The following is a 25,197-nucleotide window of genomic DNA, read 5'->3' as shown; positions in this document are numbered from 1 at the left end:
GCTTCAGCACCATCAACATGCACTTTGCCCTCTCTGGGTCATGTTGTGGGTTTTTTATAATATATCTTTTGAAGGAGAAGGTAGCTGTTTGTCTGCTTGTTTAGAGGTTGTGAGTATAACTGAGTTTAAAAACAAGAAAAGGGCCCAGATGGATATGAATGTTTAGTTCAATGTTTTTTTGCTGTAAAGTGGATCTATTATGAGTTTCCTTATTTTCTGTCTATATATGATGGATTCTCGTACAAAAGATGGTCAAAATTTCAAATAATGTGCACAAATAAGACCTGTGAACCAAAAGCTCTGACTTCAAACCGCTGTAAATACTTAATTTCAAAGTTTTCTCTATTCTTGAATCTGTATGACGTCATATTGAAGGGATCAAATGTTAGGCTGACTTTATCCATCATCATAAAGTCCAGGCTCACCTCCATATCAGCCTGTGTGACATCAGACGTTACATATTCAATAATCTCACAGCTCTTCTTGAACATGTCTTTGTCTCTCTCTCGTTGTCCTCTGTCTTTCTAAAGACACAGATACGTTTACGTTGCCTACGGTTCTTCTTGAAACCAGCCCAAGTTTTCCACGACATTCCAGCAAATGTTAGAGGGCTTTCAAACCAATACAGGAAATGTTCCTACTTTTCATGACCATTCAAGCTTTTCTAATAACATTAAAAGAACATTTCGCTGCCTTTTCATCTTTACTTGTTTAATTAATGCCTTCGCTGAAAGGCAGAGAGCAGCATGTTCCTGAGCCGACGTCGAGAATCAATCAAAACACTTTAAATATCAATATGACACCTTTGACCACTCGACTTGTCTTAATTGGCTCCCTCACATGAGATATAGAAAAAGAAAATATTTTAGTGATGATTGAATTTAAGCCACATTATGCAAAATGCAGAAATTCCACAGTCAAGGACACTTTATTAGGTACACCTTGGCTTGGACCCTGTTTTCCCTTCTGAACTCTTTTAATTTGTGATGGCACAGATTCAACAAGGTACTGGAAAGATTCCTCAGAGATTTGGGGCCACACTGACATGATAGCATCATAAAGTTGCTTCAGATCTGGCTGCGCATCCATGATGTGATCCTCATGTTCCATCACATCTCAAAGGTGCTTGTACTGGATTGAGATCTGGTGACTGTGGACACTATCCGAGTACAGCAAATTCATTGTCAAGAAACCAGTTTGAGCTGATTTGAGCACTGATATGAGGCAAAATAGATCCATGCTTTTGTGTTGCAGCACAAATCAAGACTCAGACCAAAAGCACTGATGGTAAAGCTTCCAATGTTACTTTAGTAACCAGGATTAAAAATAAAATGCTGTACTGCCCCTTTAATCAATTAAAAATAACTAACAGGTAATTTTTATAATAATTTGAAAGTGAGTGGATCCTGTATATCAAATAACTTTTTTTCCACTGTCTAAAATGTGAGAACATGGAGCCCCTGAGTCAGAGTTAAAGAGTCTGTAACTGTGGAGCAGTGTGCAGACAGGGTTTATTTTCGGCATTATTAATTAAGTCATTCCATTACTTAACTATCTAATAAAATTATTCATGACTAGTATGCTGCAGGCCTAAAGCAAGTCATCCAAAAAAACAAGGGAAAAAAAATCACTCTCACCGCTGAATTAACTGAACATTTTAGTCAAAGCTCGTCAGCGAGACTGAGAGAATATGCTGAAGGCGTCTCACAGGTTCTGTGCAACAGGAATAAATGGCCTGGAAACACATCTGTGTACACAGACACAGATCACCTGACCTGACAGAGACCTCAGTCTGATTGGGAATATTCTGCTGCCCGCTCAGACGTTTCTATGGCGACAAGTGAACGAGTCGGTTTGCGCATTCAACCAGCAGCTCGGAAAGGTAATGAGCGAAAGAAGTCGACGTGACAAGCAAAAGCAACCGCGTAATGAATCTTAACCAGAAACAGTCCAATTACAGAAAAGGTGGGAAAAGGTGGGAGGGGTGGCAGTCGCACGTCTCATGGTGGAAGGCGGGAATGCCACTCGGAGCTTTTATTTCACTTTCTGTCACCGTTTTAACAGATTCGCAGACAGCTTGACTTTCAGGTCAGTTTCAGACAGTATTTTTGAGACAAAAAATAATCATAATAAAAATACATCACTATAAATAGGATAAATGACAAGCCGTGTCACATCATTTTTAAGTGTTTTCTCACAGTCTCAAGCCTGAGCAGCACCGAGTCAAATGTTCTGATAAGGACAACGTGACTTTTCCTATATTAGGTCTGCACTCTGCACAAATTCTGCTGACAGAGATCACCAGGGTCAGAAATGAGCGGCGGCACTGTGGTAAAGACTTAAAAAAAACTGAAACAGGACTTCTGTTCCTTGCCAAGAGTTAAAATTACATGCACTTCTAAAGCATTGTATATACAACAGCTCAACACAGGTATGTACTATTACTGCTGATTTGGGTTTCTTGCATCTCAACACTCCTTGAAGAAGATGAACTTGTTTTTATTAATTAGGATTTATTTTGGAAAGTTAACTTCATGAGATAAAGTTTGTATTTTTCTTATTCTGACAGCTCAAATGCAAACACTAAAATACTAAAAAGGAGCATTACACTTAGCTTTATTAGATACACATAGCTAAAAGAATGCAGTCTAAAGCAGAAACCTCTGAGGAATAAAAAAGATGAATACAAAATGAAGCCAATACGGCAGTGAGGAGCCAAATACTGCGGTATTGAATTACAGTTCTTTGAATGGCCAATTAAGCTGGCTGCAAATGTAAGTCCATTCTGATCAACTCTCAGGCCGTGGTGAGTCTCATCGGCAATAATGACGAATCAGTGTACAGAGACGAGGTACGACAGCGAACGGACTGCTGGACAAAACAGAAGAGACGATTGTTGACTTTAGAAGATCAGGGGTATCCCCTCTCTGCCGGAAATATTGTAAAGACCACGAAATTCCTCAGTGTTCACCTGTCAAAAACACCAGCTTAATAGCCAAGAAGGACCAAGAGCGTCTCTCCTGCAAAGGCTGAGTAAAGTCCATCTCCTACGCCCCCAGGCCTGTCGAGAGGTTCCTGAGCAGCTGCATTGTGGATGACCCCACGTACCCCTCACACAAACTTTTACCTTCCTGCTATGTGGCAAGAGGTACCAAAATATTCAGGCCCTCACTGTCAGACTGTGTAACGGTTTGTTCCCTCAAGTCATCAGACAGCTCAATACTCAGGAAATGGACTGGCAACAAAACTGCACAGACACACACACACACACATAGACTCCACTAAGTATTTGTACTCTGTATTATATTTTAATTATATATTGGTATTTTTAATGTTCTGTGTAGCCTTATATATCGCATCATGTGGTCCTGGAGGAATGTTTTTTAATTTCAAGATGTACTGTATAAACCTCGATTCGATTCTTTTTCCACAGGCTGTCACTCTGATGAACACTTATATCACTCATATATTGCCTTTACTAAAACATCCACTATACCTGCTGCTAAACTAAAGCTGCTGTATATAGTCTTTGTTGTGCATACATGTACAACTGTGAAGTTCCCATGTATATACTGTATATGTGGTATCCATCCATATTTATTAGTCTGTTGTGTTAAGTACATTGAAAACAAAGGAGAAAAAAGGGCCTAATTCCTTGTGTGTGTACACATACTTGCAACAAAGACGATTATTGCTATGATATTGTTGAAATGACAGTCAAAGCTACTTTACTTGATTTTAACCCTTGTGTTGTCCTGGGGTCATTTTTGCCAGGATGTATGGCAACAGGTGTATGGAAATCCCGAGGACATTACAAGGGTTAAATAAGCACCCTTAGAGCCTGAAACAAAGGCTGCTACTTGTGCATTTAATGTTATAACAGCAGGCGCTGAGTAACATTACTCAAGCTGCTCGCTGGCAGACTTCCCAGCGGCACCTTTTACCCACCTGTCTTCTCCACCTCCATGGGCTCTGGCTCGGGCTGTTCCACAGGTCTGCCGTCCACATGTGTAAAAACGAATGGTTTCTCTGACGCCAGCATCAGTCCCTTCCCTTTGGGCTCCAACGCTGCATAGTGAGGCACCGACTTCCCCCTGAGGACCCTCCTCTTCTTTACCTCATACTTTTTCTCCTGACCTGCATGTGGAAATCAAAGGACACAGTGATCCCTGTGTAAAGTAATCTTTTCTAAACTCAGACGGAGACCAGGAGGAGTAGAAAAACATCTCATGTCAAGAAGCACTGCATGTACAGAACTCCCAGCAGTCCTTACAGAGCGTGCTCAAACCACTTATATTAGAGAGGATTGTTTACTTCTGTAGGTATTTTGTGTAAGTTATTAGCTTTTCAAAAGATAGAGAATGTGCCTGCAACCTGATAGTCAAGCAAAGCAACTGTATCATGGTTCCTTTCCCTATTGTTTGTTTGTTTGTTTTAATGGATAATGATGTCATCTTAAGGATAATGCACATTTCTCTGCTTTTCTCAGTTTTTTCCATTTACTCAGTAACTGCATCTTGGTGCGAGGATAGAAGGATGTGTTGAAACTTTTAAGTGTAAGCTTAAGTTTATACTTGTATTTTTTAAGTGAAAAGTTCATTTCAAATGTAGCGTTTATTCTATATCATCTCAAAATTACCAGTTTGAATGACTAAATTGAAATCTCTCTTTCATGGACAACTGACTGAGCTTCAGATTCAAAAAGCTGGAACCTGCAGCTGTTTATCTGCAGAATATAAAAAGGAGACCTTGTAACAAGAAGGCAGTCCATTTGCTAAGCCAACAGGAAAAAGAAATCTGTTTGGAAAGTGAAAAAGCAGCTCCTGGCTATTCTACATTAACATCATCCGCCACGCTGCCCTTCAGTAAGACCTTTCTACTGCTCCAGTGATTCTACTGGGCAGCTTCCAGGCTTGGGTTTGTGAATGTGAGCAGCACAGATTATCACTCAGTGAAGAAATCATGAATAACTAATAAATGAAAAACATATACTCACTTTAATATTTTAATATTTACATCTGGTGGCATTTTTATTAATATATGCATATATATGTTAATAAAGTATGTAACTGTCATAGTGAGAAGGCTTCATCAGTTTTACCTCTTGGTTTTAATTCATGAATCTTTTATATTTCTACAAAATAAGCAATTTTTTAAACTATGCATTTAGCACTATTATATTTTAGCCTAAAATTAGTTTAAGATGAGAGGGGAAAAGCTAAAACATCAAAAATGAGGTATCAATAAACAATTTTATAATCTCTTATTTATAAATCATAAAGACAGCATTAAAAGTTTGGCTGTTTGTATTGATGTTTGTGTCCCGGTGGCAGGTCGGTCACACATTGGCCTTAACACTTTGCAAATGACTGGGTAGCATTAGCAATTTAATAGCCAACAGTCTGTGTGGTTTATGTTTTTTAAAAACATTTTCAAGGAAATCCATCAGTTTCTCTTGTATACTGATTAGAGGGAAGAGTTAAGCTTGGGTGGGCACCATGGGATTTTCTGGTTTTAAGTGGACAGAACACTCTTGACTTTGGGAATGGCTGTTTTATTACATGAAAAGTGACACTTCACAAAAGGTGACTTTTTCCTGTGCTTTTTCCCAGAAAGGGATTTTTAGACTTCCCCTTTGGATTGGTGTTATTATTTTGTGGGCCACCAGTCATATGTTTGAGGGGCTGGTGCCACTCCAAGTCCCCATTTGGCCATGTTCCTAGCCCAGACCAAATAGCCTTGATTAGTATTAGCAAAATTAGGTTTAGTCAAACAGTGAGATACTAAATAAGCAGTAAAATATTAAGCAAATATCAAAGGGATGCATCTTTAAATCCAACAAAATGAAGAAGGGACTCTCGAAAGGCTGTTGTTTTTTTCTACACAATATTTGACTCATTAGTCACGGCGGTATTCTTTCTCGGCAAGCACCGAGGACTTTAATGAAAATCTTTCTTGCCAATGTTTGCTTCAGAGTGCACTAATCTCATCTGGGACATAATATTTAAAGTCCATTAAAGGAAGAACATGACTAATACGCTATTACGGTTTAATTAACAAGGGTTTCAGTTTTCTACTGAAACACTGTTAACAGAAAAAAAGGAGGGAAGGAAATTAAAATGAAATCACAGGCTTGAAACTGATATACTAATCATTTATGACACACTGGTCTTATCTTACTTCATGCTCGATTATCATACTCAGTCAATCATCGCACCACCCACCTTGTCCTGCAGTGTTGGCGACTGTGATCCACTCGAGAGACACTGAATATCCACTTCCTTTGGTTTCCTCCGGGTCTTTCTGGACACGGAGCAGCAGAACCTCCATGCTGTGAACGCCAGCCTGGACGTGTGAGACGCTGTGGAGGATGGTGAAAGGTTCCCCCAGGTCTTCACTGAACAGTGGCTGCAGGCACAGTAACAGGATGATTTTTAGGAATCTAACAGGGTACTGCTGCCAGTATGGGAGACAAAACTGTCACCAGAATTTTTCAAATGTAAATATCCTCATGTACAGATATGCTAATATAAAACGAGTGATTTAAAGTAAATGATCTGTAGTGCTACCAACACTCAGCCTCAAAATCCTACATCAAGTTGTTCTCAAGTTATCGTATTCACAAGATTTTCAGGTAACTTGAACTCTGACCTCTGAGCTTGAGGTCAAAGTTAAGGGATTCAGGCTCGTATAAGGTTTTTAGTAGATACACCTATGGGACCAAAATCCTAGGGGACTGCCTTCTCAAGTTATTGCATTTATTCAGAAAACTTGACCTCTGACCTTGACCTTTAGATCTAGGTCATTGAAATTCAAACTTGTCGTGGATTTTTAGTAAACACACCTATGGCATCAATTTGAAGCTCCTACACTGCCTTGTACACGAGTTATGGCATTAACAAACTTGGTTGTCTACTCTGCCCGCCCACCTGCCTGATTGCGTGACGACAATACTGCACCAGCTTTTTATGAGTCGAGGTAAAAAAAAAAAAGAGAGAGAATTGAATTAACCCATTTTTACACATAACCCAGGAAAATCGTCATATGACACAAAAGATGGTAAAATTTACATGTTTCTCACTCCTGAAACATTTTGGTTTGGTTTTTGCAAAGAAGCTGTCAGGTTAGTGCCTGCAGCACAAATCAGCACAAGTGGCCGTTGCACAATATGTGTACAAGGCCACTGCAAGGTAAGAATATATCTCTGAGTATTTCTGATCGCTCATGCAACACTGTCGGCTGACTACTAGAAAACTCTACAAAAGCGAATTGGGACAAGAGCGGCTTATTACCTCAGCTAACAGTTTTATAAAGAACCACACATGGCCAGCCATTCAGAGATGGATACGTTTCTACAAAAACTCAAAGTTATTAACACAAAATTGTAAGTATACCATACGAAAGGTAGCACAGATGATCAAAGTAAAGTTTGTGAATATTGTTCAAGGTTAGTGTTTGAAGCCTCAGGCACACAATCTTCGAGACCACCAATCCCGGCTGATTGGCGAGTGGTTGCTGAAGGTTGCTGGCAGTCATTATGTGAAATTGGTGGCTAAGAGATTATAGGGTGCTGCACCAAAAACCTTCTCATGATAGCTCTGATTGCTAGTAGATTGCCACAGTTGCCCATAATTTAATGGAAGATACTGAGTTGTTTGTCAAAACGTCAAATCACCTTCAAATCACAGGCGATCGAAGTAGTCTGTTAACAATCAAAGCAATCACGATGACATTTAGAGTTGTAGCGGTCTTTACAACCAATTTCATCTAGTGACAGAAAGCAACCACTGGACTGCCAGGAATCACTGAATAATCTCTAAACCTGTGCCACCTACTTGCCTAAAAATCCAACTACTGTATAATCACAAGTTAAAGAAATCAGTCGTGCAGCTACAAGCGAACAAACTATTTAATCTGCCACCCTGCTTTCATTGAGATTTATTTTGATATTCAGCTCAAGCCTCTGTTACCTCTGCTTTATATAATCAATTGCTGTCCCAGACAGTCTGAATATTTGCCATGTACATTTAAATCTTCTTCGCAGTTCTTGTTAATCATTTGAAACAAGTTAAAATGCAGCTGGAAACGTAACGTTTAAAAAGTCTAAGCAGATCTGTATTGTCTCCTAAAAATAAGACTAGAATAGCTTTTGAATGAATTGACCAAGCAGAGATTTATCCTTGCATTATCTTTTAAAATGGAAGAAATGATAAAACGCAAATAGTTATACATATTAGTAGCTATAGGCACATGAGTATAGCTGTGAGATGTTTTAATGGAGCATCAAGTGTTGCTAAATGGCTTTAAATGGTCTACTCTGCGCTCGAAAACTGAGACATTTCTCTTTATTCTTCCAATAAAATGCTAATTCAAGCTAGTATTTCTAAATCAGGTCTTCAGCTGTCTGGTTGAAGAAGATGATGTGATCCCAAGAAGCCCAAATTGAATGCATAAATATCTGGCTTATGAGACACTTTATTATTGTACATATGAAACACACACACACTAACATAGACTGAGAGATGCAGTGTGCTTTGGCTGGTATCCCTAAGTGCTGAATCTTAAAAATAGAACTCTGGATGTTGGTAACTTGAGGGTTTAAATCTTCATTATAAATTCCAGTCTTGAACTTTGCCTTCACAAATGCATCAAGTGTCCCTGTTCAGAGAGGGAGCTCTCATTTGTAACCATTCCCCACTGCATGCTTGTTAACAGCATAAAGCACACAAAGACTTGCTTCCTTACAACTACAATTTCAATTTCCAAAGCCAGACCAAGCTTTTTAAACACAGAAGTTGGTGCGAACGCTTGAATTTCCATACCGGCTTAAAAATGCTTGCTCCGACAATATCCTGTGGGGAATAATTAGACATTTCATAATCCAAAAACATAATTATTGGCTATAACTTGTTAATAAACTTCTTAACTTGGATATTCAGTTTAATGAAATCTGATAAATGTAAATATTTTAACTTTAAAGAGTACTGACCCTTTAAAATCTGCTCTCAAAGTAAATCTACCTGTATTTTTCAGTGGTCCTGGATGTAGAGCCCATAAAGAGGTAACAGAGTATGTTCACAATGGATGCAGAATTTTTCAAAGCGGTTCAATAACATCAGTGTAGCTGATCCACCATTATAAGGCTGTTATTTACTGTTATAGTTTTGACTTGGTTTTTCAAATCTCACTCTGGCCAAAGGAGGATTTATTTTCATTTAAAAATTATCCCAGGTGTCTGTTCGTCATGGAGCCCAAGGCTGTCCTTTTTGGCCTTTGAGTTACTACTTACTGAATGTGAAATTTTTAGAGCACCATCTGCCATGCTCACAAAAAAAGACATTTCTATTATGAACAAATCGAGTGAAAAGATGGAGCCTTACAAAGTGTGACCATGTCTGAATACTCTCCAACTTGCCCATCTCGCTGTGATTTTCACCCAAATCCTTTTGCTTCCTACTGAAGTCCACTCTTGCAAACATATAGTTTCAGTTCTAAACAGACTTCAAACAGCCGTAGTTTTTTTTTAAATTATTATTATTTTAACTCAATCAGGAATATAATATTCTTCTTTACTGACACAATCTTCTGTCCAGGTTCATTACTATACACGAAAGACTGATACAACCCAAAGGGACCACAAACCAAGTGAACACTACTAAAGCTACAGCTATCTGTGTCTTCAACCATCAGTACTTTAAAGTATCTTTATATTATTTTAATATTCACCCTTGCGCGTTTGTCATTAAAGGTAAAAATCAGCTGTAGAGGCAAGAAACTTACATTATACCAGGCTGTAAACTCAAGTTCACTGTACACTCAGCTGTACTGAACAGGGGTGTTCCTGGTCACTTCATGTGTATTATAAGAGTTGCATGAAACTATTAATCACAGTCCTCATAAATCAAATCATTTTTTAAGTGTCACCATAATGTTGCAAACATACACAGTGTCAGATTAGTTTGCGAAGGATGGCTAAGCTTACCAAATTAGGATTTCTTTCCTTCGGTTGCTTGGTTATACTGTATTCCAGTTTATTCTGACAAAGCTAAGAATAACACATTTAATCAAGCAGTATTTCAACTAATACTTTATTTAATTGCAATCCTTTTTGAAAGGCCACCATCTGCAGACCAAGTTGGCTTTCCTTTTAGACCAAGAAGCTACGTCCATTTCTTATATATAGTTTATGACCGTCACCAGCAGAAGTGTCTCAACCAATGGCCGAAGCAATATTAATCCACTTATTTCCTTAACCAATTATTCAACTAGGACCACATGTACATTAGAGCCCAGGAACAGGTCAAGTTATGCCCAATAATTAATGTCTAATTATCTTTTGACTGACTACTAACCCAGCTTCTCTTGTGCAGTACTGACAAAGATTTTTAGTGACTCAAAATTACATCATCAGAGATATTTGGACATTTAAAACACCTCCAATCTCACTCAGTTTTGACCTAATTTATGACAGCTGTGAACACGCCAATGAGCTTGTGACTAACTGACTGAACAACTGTCAGTTACAAATGCTAATAATTAGTGGTGTTAAGCCAAGAAAGCAGAAGAAAAAGCAGCACCAGTATTACAATAGTACACAGAGGGAATTCAGGTTTGTGTCTTTTTACCTTCGCTTCCGCAGCAAAAAATATTTCAAACACATTTGTGCGTCACTTACAGCAGTAAACAGAACATCTATACTTACTTCCCACTTCATATGGGAGCTGTCTCCCCTCTTGCCGGTGCGGAGGAGGTACAGTCGACCGCTACCATCTGACAGAGCTGCCCAGGTCGCCGAGGTCAGGCTGAGGGAGGCGCAAAGACGATCCTCGCACTGGCTGGACTCGACGGTTACACGGTAGACCTCTCTCGGCTTCCCCAGGGCGGTGTCCTGAATTCAGAACACAACAGACCCGTAAGCCAGTACTGCATTCATAAAAAAAGATTAGGCCATTTAGATTCATTCATATCTGCAGAGGAAATCTCAGTGTGCTGGTGTATGAGAATGAAACAAAGTTATTGTGTATTTCATTACTTGATTAAGTCAGTGCATCAACCAAGAGAAAAATGCCTATTTTAATATCTCAAAGTACATGTTCTGTCCAGTTAACACTAAAAAAAATACATTTATAATATGTTAACACCAATTACTGTACTGCTTGATTGTTGAGGGGAGGAGGGATGGATGAATGGAATGATGACCGGATATCAAGTAAGCTCATTTCAGTGCTATAGATGGAGACCAACATGGCAAAACTGATTTTGTCACCACTTCAGTTTAGCATTAGAAAATATTGTAGGATACTGGGAAAATATGTGATGCATGCATTCTTACAGCTAACATGCAATCAAACAATAAGCAGTCCAGTCATGAATCACAAAGACTCAAACACAAGACATTTAATAGGCGGCTCAACTCCAGAAGAAGAGAAAGGTTGCTGCTTCCATCCCATAAGAGTTTTACAATAAGCATCTGGGTTGAAGACATAAAGTCCAAATGATTTTGCATTAATTTCTTACTGTCTAAAGTCTTATAATCTAAAGAATGGTAGAATGAGTAAGAGAAAACATGTACCCATCAGAGACAGATACAGTTAGCAGCTGTCATGTGGCCACTCATGTGATTCAACAATCTGAAAGCCTTATTAGTAATAGATAGATATGCCACCACATGAGCATCACAAATTGCGTGAAGACAGAGTTTTTCAAAAGGACTGTGGAGAAGCTACCCCGTTGTTGCCATGGAGCGTGGCACGGCACATTATATCGCTATCTAATGTACGATGCACCTTTGGTATCACTTTCTCCAGCATCAGTGCCGTTAATGCCCTGAAACGGAGTATGAAATGTCTATGTGCAATGTGCCAAGCAACCGAGCACAAAAGGCTGAAGGATGATAATTATCATGTGATCACTGTAATTAGAATTTGAGCAACACTTTTCCATAAATTTCATTTAATGGTGCCACTGAAAGCCAGAAACACTGTCTCGCAGGATTACAGTGTGATGATCATCAAAGAAAAAAACTCCAATGAGACACCAATTATGTCTAATTATGGTCAATGATGACTAAGACATAAAAGAAGGCTCGATTGAAAAGGTCATGAGAACGATTTTGCTCCTCATCTCAACATCTTGGTACGGGGTAACAATACCAATCAGAACCTTGAGTCAATTATATAATCGCTCCTGTGATTAACTGGAGACCTACAAGGGCTCATCCAAACTTTATGTGCTCGGGTGATTCATACGACAGACAAAAGACTGCACAGAAAGTTGTGGTTCACACTAAATACTAAGAGACACGTTTATTCTGACGTTTATTATTTTGCATCTTGACCAAGAAAAAAAAGAGGTTAGAAATAATGTTATATAATTTAACATAACTTTTAAAACTCTTGTGTTTCACAGACATCCTTTCTCTTCCCACAACCTGCTGATGCTCAAGTGTTTGGTCACCACCTACTGGCACATCAGGCGCATAAAAATCCTTCATTGAATACACCATCACAACATCAGGTCCATAATATGAAACGTTATATAATGGTAACATAAAACAACACTATAAAACAAAGACCTAAATTTGCCTAAAAACATTTGCAAAGCTCCAAACTTAGAAGTGATTTAGGAAAACTCTCAGATTACATAAATTCACATGGTGAGAGTTAGATTTCAGGTTAAATCCATTTGCCATGATGGTAAATTTAATCCTTGATCTAAATTATTATAATAAATAAAATTCTTCAGCTTCTATGATTTACTGTTATAATACATGGGAGCTCATCGTGTCTGTGAATGCTCTACGATGTGAAAAATAAAATAAACTGCTTCACAGCATGAGGCTGTGAAAGCTATCAGCGTGATTGCTCTGCTGATGAAGGTTGAGCAGACCCAACTTGCATTTTTCCAGCTCCAAAACACTTTAGCTATGATGACTTTGTCAATGCTGGGTTTATTATTAGATGTAACAGAATACTGACTACAATCTTTACCCATGAAACATGTAACCTGCAGCTTTAATTACCTCACTGTTATTCTGAATTTGGCACACATACTAATAGCACTAATGTATGCACATGATTGACCTGTGGCTCGTTTCTACAGCTGCCAAACCACTGTTATTATGCTGGCAAGTTAACTACCATTAGTCAGCTGTAATTAACCACACAGTGTAATGTTAGACTCTGTGACTGCTTTAACTACTCAGTTTGTCTTAAGTGTTATATTAAATTTTATTCCTCTAACGCTTAAAAAGATAAATTAACCTTATTATGCAAAGCGCAAAGATTTTATTTAATCACCAGGATGAAAAAAAAAGTGGCAAAGCTTCTTTCTGCCAGTTTCTCCTCTGCTTAGGGAACTCCTAAGTAGATCCTTATATGATGTATTAGCTATTTACCAATATATCAGTATCTGTAATTATAAAAACCAATACACGTACATTTAAAAAGTAAGGAAGAGACAGAAGAAAGCCCCTTTCAACAATGAGTGTTGTAAAGTTTTGTCAACCTGAGGGCAACACGTGTTTGGAACGCCACAAACAAACCAACCAAATGATGCGAACAGAGCGTAAACATTAATGTTTATATGTTCGTATGTTTTCAAGGTGCTGAAAACAAACAAAATATTAGTTGAAATATTAAATTTTGAAATCAATATATGGTATTACATCGGTGTTGTCTTAAAAATCTTCTTTCAGTCAGGCTCCATTCCAAAGTCACTTAAAAGTCCTTCTTTTCACTTCACACAGTTTTTCATCTTAGAAGCAGACGCTTTGTGAATAACTTTCACCTTTTCAAGATTTAGTCGTAACTTTAGCGAGAAATTCTTAGAAATTAAGAAAAATGTTGGCACCAGGAGCTAGCTTTATGAGTATCAAAGATTTTTTATTAAGATCTGTGATTGCTCTCTTATGGTGTTTTCACCCTTGCAGTTCTCTTCCAGATCACTTGATGACATTACATACTTGTGTTTTTGTTTGTTTGGTTTCTTTTTGCGTAGGAAAAACAGCGCAGTTGTGAAAACACCTTAGACGTCAATGGAGGGGCAACAATCATAAATAGGCCAAGGAATATAGATTTCCAAAAATAACCCCAAAAAACAAGAGGATTTGCAAACTCACCAGAGTAACGGTGAGATTGAGGACCCGTCCTTTGCAGTCCACAAAGTAAACACTGTCCTCATACCAGGGGTCTAAATGCAGGTAATTATACATGCCAAAGGCACGCATGTGTTCCAGGGTGTACTGAGTATCCTTCAGCTTGACCTCCTCCACGGCTGTGGCAGATATGAAAAAGAAAAGATTAAATATGGCAGTAATCAAATTTCTGTTATTTATGTTTTTACTTAAAAAGCAGTTTACCCTTCTGCCTTTCCTACAGTTGCTTTGTGGGAAGTTTTACATATATATTAACATATCTTAATATTTCAACATTTTACTCCAAGATGAACTATTGGTGACAAAAAACTGCAATTAACTATTTTTACAGCTATTATTTGTCTGAATTATTCGTACTAAATAAAGTATCGTGGTTTTTTTTAAAGCATATTAATCACCTTGTAATACGCATGCCTGCATCTACTGTGAGTGGATGTCTGTGCAAAGTGTAAGCACCTTTTTATATCAGTAAGACTGTATCCAAACCAATGTTATAATGAATTCTCCTGTTAGGCACACACTTCATAGATTCTTGATTTTTGTCCCACACTAGCTGTTTTATAATCTGGATAAAGAGAGGTAGTAGAAAACACTTTGATGCAACTCAGGTGAGCTCAGCTGGCCTGAGTTTCGCTTAAAAGGAATTAGCAAGCTTTGGTATATGATTATGCAAAATTTAAAAAATGGTGCTCTATTTACATCCCTTATCGTTTTAATCAGTAAAGCACATATCTGGATCAGCAGCCCCACCAATTTAGTATTGCTCAAACTTAAGTTAAGAGCTTGAAGTTAAAACATGTATTACAAAACTACCCTTATAACGTAAAGTAGGTGCAAGCTCCCTATGATTGTTTTTAAGTTATTTAAAATTGGTGCACTTGACTTGTCCTGGCAATATAAATGAGCATATGTGTATGCAGTTCAAATTGTAGTAATTAGTCACTTCAGCGTTAATCTGTTAATTTTCAGTGGTTTAAACAATGCTATTGTTCAGAATTTTCTTAGTGATCGTGTGAAAGCTCATTAGGTTACAGTGGTGGACCTTAAGATCTCATTCTGAGCCACTGAGCTACAGATACAGCTGCCAAAATATTATGTAGCATCAACAGCTGACGTCGTCACGTAGTGGCAGCCAATAAAATGTCTGAGATAATTTCAAATAACTTACATTGCTATTCCTATTTAATGTTATACTGGACAGAAGTTATACTGGACCTTTCTCAGGGCTAGGCTAGCACACTTGCTAACTGCACTGCATTAAGTTTTTCTCACCAGCATCCAGCTCTATGTTGTACGTCGGTATGGCGTCCAAGGATAACCTGTAACTCTCAAAGTTTGGGTCCAGCAGGTCTCTGTTGACCTTTAATGAGTAGTTAGACGCAGTCATGTCTTTTTCAATGAGACTGGCTTATTCACAAGTTGATGACAGCCTGTGTGCAGCAAGAGGAGGAGGGTGAGGTGTAGCCAGCGTGACACACGTTTCCTGTGTTTTCGTCATTGTCATAGCTCACACGGAGCTATTTTACGGCGGACAAAACCTCCCAGGGCACAGGGGAAGTTGAGTCCTGAGCTAATTTCTCTCGAAATGCTTAAGTAACTGTTTTAATTTAGTGTTTTCAGTTTAAATGTATTGTATTATATTTTTTGTTATTAAACAGGTATTTTGAACACTAATGAGACTATCATTGGTTATTCAGGTTGACGTTGAAAGATTAACCGCTCCAAAGCCGGAACTTTTAAGCGTTGAACGTTTTTAGACGGTTACGTTGCGTAAAGGGACCTTATGTTCCCCAGCTGATCCTTCTCGATAACGGTAGCGGCTACCTGATAGGGAGCTAAATTAGACATTATAATATATGTTTTTATTACTCTCTTTCTTCCGAGCTGACTGTGTCGGTGTGTGTGTTTAATTTCAGGCGGATCATGAGCAAAGATTCCCAGATGAGGGCTGCAATAAACCAGAAGCTGATAGAGATGGGGGAACGGGAGCGGTAAGCGAGTCTTTCGCTGCAGTGATTTGATGCTGGATGGTTTGGCGTGGTTTTGAATTGCACAGATTAAGTCACATAATGTGAATTAAATGTGTGGCCGCAGGTTGAAAGAGTTGCTCAGAGCGAAGCTGGTGGAGTGTGGGTGGAAGGATCAGCTGAAAGCACACTGCAAAGGTATTTGACTTGTTCTTATGTTTGTGTCCGGTGATGTTGTCGTGGTGCTATAAAAACAAAAGTCACTAAAGTCATTACCTCCCGTTTGAGCCAGATGTGATCAGAGAAAAGGGCCTGGAGCATGTCACAGTGGAGGACCTGGTCACAGAGGTCACACCAAAAGGCAGAGGTACAGTACAGATGTTCAAACACAACAGCAGGGGGAGGAAGACTGTTAGAAGTGATGAGCATACTCATTTGCATCGTTGGTTTAGATGTACAAGTCAATTTATTTATTTAGCACTGCACATCATCTTTATCCCTATTACATCTTTGTGCATGCTAACTAAAAAACTGCTAATGTTGTAGGTCAGCACTACTTATTGATTACAGCTCTTACAATTTCAGGTTTCCCTGATATACAGTCTTGAACCACCCCTCACTCCTTTATATTTTTCTTCCAAGGAGCCAGACGCTGTATTTTCTCTAAACTGTTTTAAACTGGTCTTCAGTAGTAGTTCTTCAGACTTTCTGAAGGTCTTTCAGAGTTTTTCTTTGGACATTGACTGCCCATTTGAAGAACACTTTCAGATGCCTCAGTCATTTTAAATGAGCTTTAGCCTAGAGAAGATGGCAGTGTTTCTGGATCATTTTCCATTATTCGTGCATATTGGATATTGGATATTAACCATTATTCGTGCATGGCATGGTGATTTCTGGAAATGTTTCGGAGCTTCGTAGGAAGTTTTAGAGGGAGCTGGTGCCTCTTAAAAGTCATATTTTATCTACCAGGCCAACACTATAACATACAGAGAAAAAAATATTAGAAACAGCTGACAGGATGACAACTTCTGACAATAAAAGTATCGTGTTGTGTGAGTATGTAAGTTTCTATTTTGTGTTCTGACTTATCTCTCTTCATCTCTTCATCTCTTTCCTCTGCAGCACTCGTACCAGACAGTGTGAAGAAAGAACTCCTCCAGAGAATCAGAGCTTTTTTAGCTCAACATGCAACCTTGTGAATGACACAATTCCCTTTTTTTTGTTTGTTTGTTTGTTTTTACTCACTGTTGATCCACGAGTGAAATCCAAACTGTTGTTTATTGTGTTCATTTTAGTGCTAATTTTATTTTGTATTGTGTGTTTTCATATTGATTTTTAGTTTATGCTGCAGTTTTGGAGAAGAAAAATAAAGTCATGCCTATTTTGGTCATTCTTGTTGTAATTGCTACCTGTCTGGTTGAACCAAATCCAAAAGTGCAGACAGATTAAGTCTTAGTGCAAAAGGCAGTGGACACCCTCGACCGGTCCCCAGTCTGTCGCCCATGTCGAAAAAACAAAAACTTATAATTGCATCTCAAACTTTGAAATGTTATTTATTTACAGTTGTTGAGAAAATACACCGCAGAAGTAATAATGTTGATTGGCAGTAGGTTTTACGGATCAGGAGTTAATAAAAAATGATCTGGTCGTAAACACATCTTGAAATTAGATAAATATTATCTCAGATAAATAACAAAACATAACTTGCTACACAAAATACAAAAAGAGTCTGTGAAAAAAAAGTACATCATTACTGCCTCCATAGGAATTAAGAGGCTAAGTAGCTGCTAATCAAATGCACTTGAATAGCTGATCATCAGCAAGTGTGAGCACCTCTATAAAAGTAGAAGTTTTGGCAGTTCCCTGCTCTGGAGCTTTCAGGTGTGTGTTAATGCAGTGCCAAGGTGGAAGGACATCAGCAATGATCTCGAAGAAGCACTTGTTCCAACAGTCTTGGAAGTTTGTAAAGGATATTTCTAAACATTTTGAAGCTCATCATTATACAGTGAGAAAGATTAGTCAGTCACAAGTGGAAAATACGTAATAGCGTTACTATGATAGGACATCCCAGCAAATTTTCCCCAAGGAGTAATGCTTAGAGAAACTTTGATATATGAGCTACATCTCAGACTCTACAGGCCTCATTTAGCTTGTTAAATGTTAAATTCTCAATTTGCTGTTCATACCGCCATAGTGCAGGCAAAATGAAAGGGTGTTTGTTCAGGGTCTTAAAAATATTAGAACACACACACAAACATCATGGAAACACCCTACTCTGCACAATCAGACACACATGCATCCCAGATGCATCACTGTAAAATAGTCTCTTTAAAAGAAAAAAAAAGATAACTTTATAAATAAAGAACTGAGTAAGAAAGATAACTAATTAAAACTAATTCTAAAGACTTCTGGGTATAGTACTGTACATAACCAAATCAACAGTTCAGCATTCTAACAGCTTGTGGGAGGAAGCTGTTGGAGGCTTCCTCCAACAGCTATAACCGTTTGCCTGATAGCAACAGTTCAAAGAATTGAGGGGGTGTGAGCAGTCCTTCATGGTTTTCAGTGCCCTGCTCCTGCTGTGGCTCTCGAAAAGGTCTTGGACAGAGGGGAGGGAAACTCCAAGGGCCTTCTGAGCTGCTCTAACTATCCTCTGCAGTGTTGTTTTGTCTGACATACTGCAGCTGGAATACCACGCTGATATACATGTACCGTATGTCAGAACATGCCTCTGTAAAAAGTCCTGAGGATGCTGGAGGGGACAGAGGCTTGTTTCACCCAGTCCCTGCTGGGCCCATTTTTTGATCACTGAGATGCTCTTGTCCCAGCTCAGGTGCTTCGAGATCTGAACACCTAAGAACCTGATGTCTTCTACTCTCTCCACTGGGCAGTCGCTGATACTGAGAGGAGTGTGCTGGATCTGTATCTTCCGGATTATTCACTCTAAACCAGCCCACAAGACGTTCAACTTCTTTCCTGTACATTGATTCATCATTTCTGCAAATCAGTCCCACCACTGTGATATCATCGTCAAACTTAATAACTAGGTTCCCCTCATATCTGGATACACAGTCATGTGTTAACGGCATGAACAACAGTGGCCTGAGAACACATCCTTGAGGAGATCCAGCGCTCAGCATGGTGGGTTTGGAGATGTTTCTCCCAAGACATGTGTGGTGTTCAGCCCCAGTAAGTGGAGTTTCTCTAGTAGTCTCTGTGGAATGATGGTGTTAAACACTGAGCTAAAATCAATATATAGGAGTATGGCATAGGTCCAGATGGGTGATGTCTGAGTGCAAGGTGGTGGTTAATGCATCCTCTGTGGAGTGGTTAGGATGATAAGCAAACTGGAGCAGGTCAATTGATGCAGGAAGGGTGGCTGTGATGTGTGGTTTGATAAGCTGTTCAAAACACTTCATCACAATTGGTGTCAATGCGATGGAACTGTAGCCATTTAGACAAGATAAAACTGGTTTCTTTGCTATTGGCACTATGGTCTGTATTTTGAAGCATCTGGGTACGGTGGCGTGACTGAGGGAGATGTTAAAAATATCATTTAGGACATGTGCCAGCTCACCAGTGCAGTCCCTGAGCACATGTCCTGGGATGTTATCTGGACCTGCAGCTTTCCGTGGGTTGACCCTGGCTAGGGTTCTCTGGTATCTGCTGCCCTTATGATAACAGCTGGCCCTGCAGATAATGGAGGAGAACCCACTTTCCCTCTGTATGTTCGGTTTGATGCCTGGAAGCATGCAAAGAAGTTATTAAACCTGTCCGGAAGAGAAGCGTCATCTTTATTGACCCCTTGCATGGGTTTGTAATTCATCTGTGCCTGTACTCCCTGCCACATTCATCTGGTGTTTCCTGTCTCGCAGAGGTGTCCCTCGCAGAGCTGGCCACAGGGAGAGCAGTCTCATCCTCCACCAGGGTCTCTGGTTGCCACGTGCAGTGAAGGTCTTAACTACAGTGACATCCTCTTAGCAATGTAGCTGTTTACTGCCTCTGCATGCTCCACGATGTTTATCTGGTCTCCCTGCGAGGCTGCTGTCTTGAACACCCCCCATTCGGTGTTCCTAAAGCAGTCTTTAGTGCCGAGGCTGTGCTGAGGCTGCATCCTGTGGCCAGATCCTGGTCTGTTTTCTCACTGGTCTGCTGTGCTTCAGGAATGGTTTGTAAGCAGGCTCAAGCGTAACAGAAAGGTGATCAGAGTGGGTGAGGTGGGGGTGGGGGTTTGCTTATAAGTCGAGCATGTTCACACCTCTGCTTGAACTTAGGGAGCAGTCTTTAAACTGCTGTGGTTAAAATCCCCTGCAATCACAACAAAGCTGTACAGGTGTACATGGAGAATACCTGTGTTGAAGAACAACATCATGTCATTGCTCAAAGACATTTTGGTAACAAACTCTTTCCTGGAAGGGGTTTGTTACTTTACATTTCTTTTAAATACCTTGAAGGTGTTTTGTTGGATTCAAGTCAGGTGAAATAGTTAAAACAACTTTTTTCTTTTTGTTCTTGAAACACTCGTGTGATTTTTGACAATGTGCTTTGGATCATTATCATGCTGAAACATTTCTATGATGTCAGGCTTCTGAAGGTAAACAGCGGTTTGGCATTCGTGATTCCATCTGTAAAGTCATGAGGACACCCTTCGAATCATTTCATATTTATGAATATTACACCCACTTTGGTGAATTTAATTAAGCAATCTTTCTATGCATTGTTTGGATTTTTTAAATAGACATAGTCTAAAGGAAAAAGGGCCACCAAGAGACTGGTCTGTAGTCTGTCAGTGAACTATGTTTGACATTATTTATTATTATTATTATTATTATTTACTGTTTGCCAGTTTTAGATCTGTTTTCTTTTTATGGTTCCAGGCACAAATTACTTGAATAGGAAATCTGCAATTAATATAAGGTTGCAAGCATCATAAGGAGTTTTATTTATCATTGTTATGATCACAGACAGTTTTGCAAACACATGCGAAGCACTACTGTACGATATGTTTTATAAATGAAACGTGGACAGAATAACATGAAGACCACTTCAAGAGCACATTGTGCAAGTGGAGAATGATTGCACTTTAATGCAAATTTAACCCAACGGTCATGAAACGGTGGTGTGAAAAAGTCAAAGGCTACACAAAGGCCATATTTACTGAAAGACTCAACAAATGCAAAACTTTGTAAACTTTGCAAACTTCAGTTTTTTATAGCTCCACTTTTCCTAGACATTGTCATCGATGATCACGTTCCGTGTTCATGGAGCTCTTAGTTATCACGATTTTTGACTCACTTTCGCTTTTGTTTTTTTAAATGCAGGCATCTTGAAAATCTGATGAATGCAGCAAAAACTTCTTCCAGTCTCCTCCCAGTTTCAGATGAGGGGCGGGACCCTGAGCGCGTTATAAAAAGGTAGTGCGCGTCCCTGAACTCACACTGTTTCCCAGTCAACAGGTAAACAACATTTTCTCACTGCAAGTAAGTTTTGTTCACATAAATGTCACACTGGAAAATGGAAAATACAATTTTTAAAAATAATATTTGTTTTAATAATTGTACATTTTACCACATATATTTATTCCATGGCTGTCAATAAATGTCAATAATATTTTTGTTTCAAACAGTACTTTTGTGTCACGTGATTCACAATTGGTCGAGAGAGGGGCGCAGGTGAGGCAGCAAAGTAACCTGGGAGCTCTTCAGGATGGAGGTCAAGTGGAAGGCCGCAGCTCTCCTCCTCGCTCTTTGGTGTTGCTGCGGTAAGTTAAGTCAAAAAAAACAACTTCTATTCTAAACTCAGTTGTTTTAGCTCGCTGTTCATACAGAGGAAAAAAGATTTCTTATGCTGTTTTAATTCAATTTTGCAGATGCTCAGCGCATAACCTCCGTGTCCCCACGCATAGGAAGCGTCAATGGAGCCACACGACTCACTATTCAAGGAGATGGTAGGAGATCCGTAATGATGTTTAGAAGTAAATTTAAAAAGAAGTGTGGGCATTATTTTACTTTGTAAAACAAGTTATGATGGATTGTGAGATATAAGTCCATTTTAAGCTATTCTGTAGCTAAAAGATGCAGCTGAAGAAGATTTGTTAATGCAGTTTTAACTGTCCTGAGAGTCCTTGTGCCTGCTGGTGGGATGATGCTAGAAGATGTGACTCTTAAAAACGATTACCTTCTAGGATTATGTTGCCCCTTTTTTTCTTCCAGGTTTTGCACAGGAGCAGCAGTTCCAGCTGAATCCAGTAGACAACATGTTTGGAAACCGTGTGACCCTGGTGTCAAACACCCTGTCAGTCCCCTGTGATGTGGAGAGAGACTCCACACACAGCAACCAGATCATGTGCTACACCAGGTACAGTTTCAGGCATACTTTAGCAGCATGTCTGTATTTACTTATTTCACAAGTTACTTAATTATTTCACAGGCACTTTATATTGTTACTTAAAGACCCTACAATAATACAGAAAAACCCCAACAATCAGACGAAAAGCTATGAGCAAATACTTGGCAACAGCAGGATAAAAAACTCCATTTTAACAGGAAGAAACCTCCGGCAAAGCCAGGCTCGGGGGAGGGACAGTCATTTGCTGCAAGTGGTTGGGGGTGAGGGAAGGGAGACAGGAAATAAAACACTTTGCCCAGAATAAATTCCCCTCTGAGCGCCCCTAGTTGTCCTTGTGAATAAAAGATTAATTAACTTCCTAGATAACTTAGCTATAATAGCTGTTGTTTAATACTGGTTAATTGATTAGTCCTTGCATATTGGCCCATTTTTACCAAAACTTTGTACTGTATGCATAATGCATGTATGTGTAATTGTATAGAATCTATATTTGCATATTATTGCATAAAGCTAGAAAGTGGAATTTTATTCCAGTTTTTCATTTTTTATATTACATTTAAAAATAACACAACACAACTTGTACAAACCCCCTGCAGAAGTACTCTGTAATATGAGACTTAACACTGAGTATTTGTTTAGTTAGGAGTCTGGCTGTTGATGTTCAATATACTGAATATTATAATGATGGCTCTTTTTTAAAGCTACTTCCTGCATGTCATTGCCATCTAAAATCATTACTTTGTCTCTCACAGACCCATGCCATATGATTATTATGAAATCCATGTCAGTGTGGATGGTGTTCCCATTCCAGACAACAGCATGTGCCGTTATAGTTGGCTCTGCATCTTTACAGTAAGTCTGAATGCAACACAGATACTTTCATTTATGATGAAAATGTTTTGGATTTGTCGTGGTCATTGGTTTTTTTTATCACCTTTACTTTAACTCTTTTCAGACTGTTTGGTATCGCACGCCTACTATTGAATCTTTGAGTCCAGTCAGTGGTCCTCCAGGTAACGTATGTACTGCATTCAGTTATTTTACTGAGTTCACTTTGAACTTGATGTTAAACCCACTCTAATGAAATGGCAGGCACATTGGTGACCGTGTATGGACGTATCTTTACCGATGTATATGGAAGCAACACAGACTTGAGCTCAAATGGAATCAACGCCAGATTTCTGAGGTAGAAAATGTTAAAATAACTGAAATTTTATTTCTGTAAACCAATTAACCTTACCAAAGCAACAAAAAGCAATTTTATAAAATGAAAAAAGGTCATGATTTGAAGATAGTCTGTTAATATTCTGTAACAGATCCAGGCTCATCCATCAGTTTTCTTAAACTTTATTTGTACACCTCTGTAATCTTCTTTTTATTGCAGATCCTACATGGGAGGAATGCCTTGTGACCTGCTTAAACCCAACTCAGATGAACGGTAAGTTGTTCACCTCATGCTTTCTACATTGAATAGATTCAGAGCACTATAAAAGAAAAGACTAAGTTATTTCATTTTTTGCACAATATATATTAAGGTATAACCTCCAACTGGTTTCTGAATCTTCACAAATGGGATACATGAGCTGCAAAATGACGGGGACGTTTGTTGGTAGGCTGGCTTTGTTCACACTGAAATTACACTGAAATTACAGCTCTTCTTAATCGGGGCGATCGTGGCTCAAGAGTTGGGAGGTCGCCTTGTAATCGGAAGGTTGCCAGTTCGAGCCCCGGCTTGGACAGTCTTGGCCGTTGTGTCCTTGGGCAAGACACTTCACCCGTTGCCTACTGGTGGTGGTCAGAGGTCCTGGTGGCGCCAGTGTCCGGCAGCCTCGCCTCTGTCAGTGCACCCCAGGGTGGCTGTGGCTACAATGTAGCTTGCCATCACCAGTGTGTGAATGTGTGTGTGAATGGGTGGATGACTATATATGTAAAGCGCTTTGGGGTCCTTAGGGACTAGTAAAGCGCTATACAAATACAGGCCATTTACCATATATGTCACTTTCAAGTTTTCCAAACAACCCTTTAGTAATATATTTTGTATCAAACAGGTCATCAAAACCTGAGTTACATTCTTGATGCAGACTTTGGGAGGTAAAACACTTCAATTGTTTAATGTAAAATTTGTGGCTTCTGAACATTTTTAGCTGTTGCAGATGATAAACTGAAAATTGTGCTGAGAAGAAGCCATTCTTTTTTCTTTACAATCTGTAGGAGTCAGGCAGTGAAGAAGCTCTACAGGGTTTCAGCTTTGGGCAAGCTGTCCATGTTTCAGACCTTTGCAGGTACTTAGGAGAGCAGATATTTGTTGTTCACGATGATTCAGTTCTTACATTTAGTATTTATTCCTTTTTTTTGTCTTTTTCTTAGAGGTGACAGGGGTCTTTCCTTCAGAGGGCAGCATCATGGGTGGAACTCTGTTGACCGTTAAGGGTCGTTTTTTTGACGAAACTGATCAACCAGCACGCGTTCTCGTTGGAGGTAATCGTCACCATCAGAATAGAAACTCATAAAAACACTAACCAGCAACAGCCGTGTCAACTTGTTTTCAGCACAAAGTGTTCAGTATGAATGGCTGTAGGATGCATGCGTTACCACTAAACAAATCTCTATGTGTTGTGTCAAACTACAAGTCACGCAAAGGTGATAATCCTTGTCAACACAACAGCAAGTCTGCATGCTTTAAAAACAAAACCACCGACTTGTCAGACAGCAGAGGAAATAACTTTC

At 39.1% G+C, this 25,197-nt stretch overlaps 3 protein-coding genes across 4 annotated transcripts in view; 2 read left to right on the top strand and 1 right to left on the bottom strand.

Annotated features, from left to right (window-relative positions):
• The window catches only part of nudcd1 (NudC domain containing 1), a 54,232-nt gene extending 38,583 nt beyond the window's left edge, over window positions 1-15,649 (bottom strand). The window contains exons 1-5 of the mRNA XM_065471734.1: window positions 15,428-15,649; window positions 14,120-14,274; window positions 10,703-10,888; window positions 6,225-6,408; window positions 3,949-4,137 (exon numbers count right to left, since the gene is read on the bottom strand). Coding sequence (XP_065327806.1) covers window positions 3,949-4,137; window positions 6,225-6,408; window positions 10,703-10,888; window positions 14,120-14,274; window positions 15,428-15,542 — 829 coding nt within the window. The 5' untranslated portion in view covers window positions 15,543-15,649. The remainder of the gene's footprint in view (window positions 1-3,948; window positions 4,138-6,224; window positions 6,409-10,702; window positions 10,889-14,119; window positions 14,275-15,427) is intronic.
• A 235-nt stretch (window positions 15,650-15,884) lies between these two features.
• Window positions 15,885-17,512, top strand: LOC135933618 (transcription and mRNA export factor ENY2-2). The gene is made up of 5 exons (XM_065471731.1): window positions 15,885-15,968; window positions 16,072-16,146; window positions 16,250-16,320; window positions 16,415-16,489; window positions 17,245-17,512. Exons 2-5 carry the CDS (start codon window positions 16,079-16,081, stop codon window positions 17,319-17,321), a joined length of 291 nt encoding a protein of 96 aa, XP_065327803.1. The 5' UTR covers window positions 15,885-15,968; window positions 16,072-16,078; the 3' UTR covers window positions 17,322-17,512.
• A 4,053-nt stretch (window positions 17,513-21,565) lies between these two features.
• The window catches only part of pkhd1l1.1 (PKHD1 like 1, tandem duplicate 1), a 45,416-nt gene continuing 41,784 nt past the window's right edge, over window positions 21,566-25,197 (top strand). The window contains exons 1-12 of one of the 2 annotated variants that reach the window (XM_065470461.1): window positions 21,566-21,602; window positions 21,749-21,883; window positions 21,992-22,069; window positions 22,335-22,479; window positions 23,223-23,322; window positions 23,426-23,483; window positions 23,563-23,656; window positions 23,855-23,908; window positions 24,006-24,079; window positions 24,519-24,561; window positions 24,682-24,752; window positions 24,838-24,948. In XM_065470461.1, the coding sequence (XP_065326533.1) occupies window positions 21,829-21,883; window positions 21,992-22,069; window positions 22,335-22,479; window positions 23,223-23,322; window positions 23,426-23,483; window positions 23,563-23,656; window positions 23,855-23,908; window positions 24,006-24,079; window positions 24,519-24,561; window positions 24,682-24,752; window positions 24,838-24,948 (883 nt within the window). In that variant the 5' untranslated portion in view covers window positions 21,566-21,602; window positions 21,749-21,828. Of the gene's footprint in view, window positions 21,603-21,748; window positions 21,884-21,991; window positions 22,070-22,334; window positions 22,480-23,222; window positions 23,323-23,425; window positions 23,484-23,562; window positions 23,657-23,854; window positions 23,909-24,005; window positions 24,080-24,518; window positions 24,562-24,681; window positions 24,753-24,837; window positions 24,949-25,197 lie in introns of those variants that run through there. The other variant, XM_065470462.1, reaches the window with a different exon arrangement.

Source organism: Pelmatolapia mariae, linkage group LG22, assembly GCF_036321145.2.
Source record: "Pelmatolapia mariae isolate MD_Pm_ZW linkage group LG22, Pm_UMD_F_2, whole genome shotgun sequence".
Lineage (NCBI taxonomy): Eukaryota > Metazoa > Chordata > Actinopteri > Cichliformes > Cichlidae > Pelmatolapia > Pelmatolapia mariae.
This window is presented reverse-complemented; position numbering and strand designations above follow the sequence as displayed.

What these genes read in the sequence shown, in the direction of transcription:
- LOC135933618 (XM_065471731.1), top strand. Translation starts at nt 16,079, where the DNA reads ATGAGCAAAGATTCCCAGATGAGGGCTGCAATAAACCAGAAGCTGATA. An exon ending in GAGATGGGGGAACGGGAGCG is followed by an intron (nt 16,147 to 16,249) that starts GTAAGCGAGTCT and finishes GTGTGGCCGCAG; the next exon opens with GTTGAAAGAGTTGCTCAGAG. An exon ending in GCTGAAAGCACACTGCAAAG is followed by an intron (nt 16,321 to 16,414) that starts GTATTTGACTTG and finishes CGTTTGAGCCAG; the next exon opens with ATGTGATCAGAGAAAAGGGC.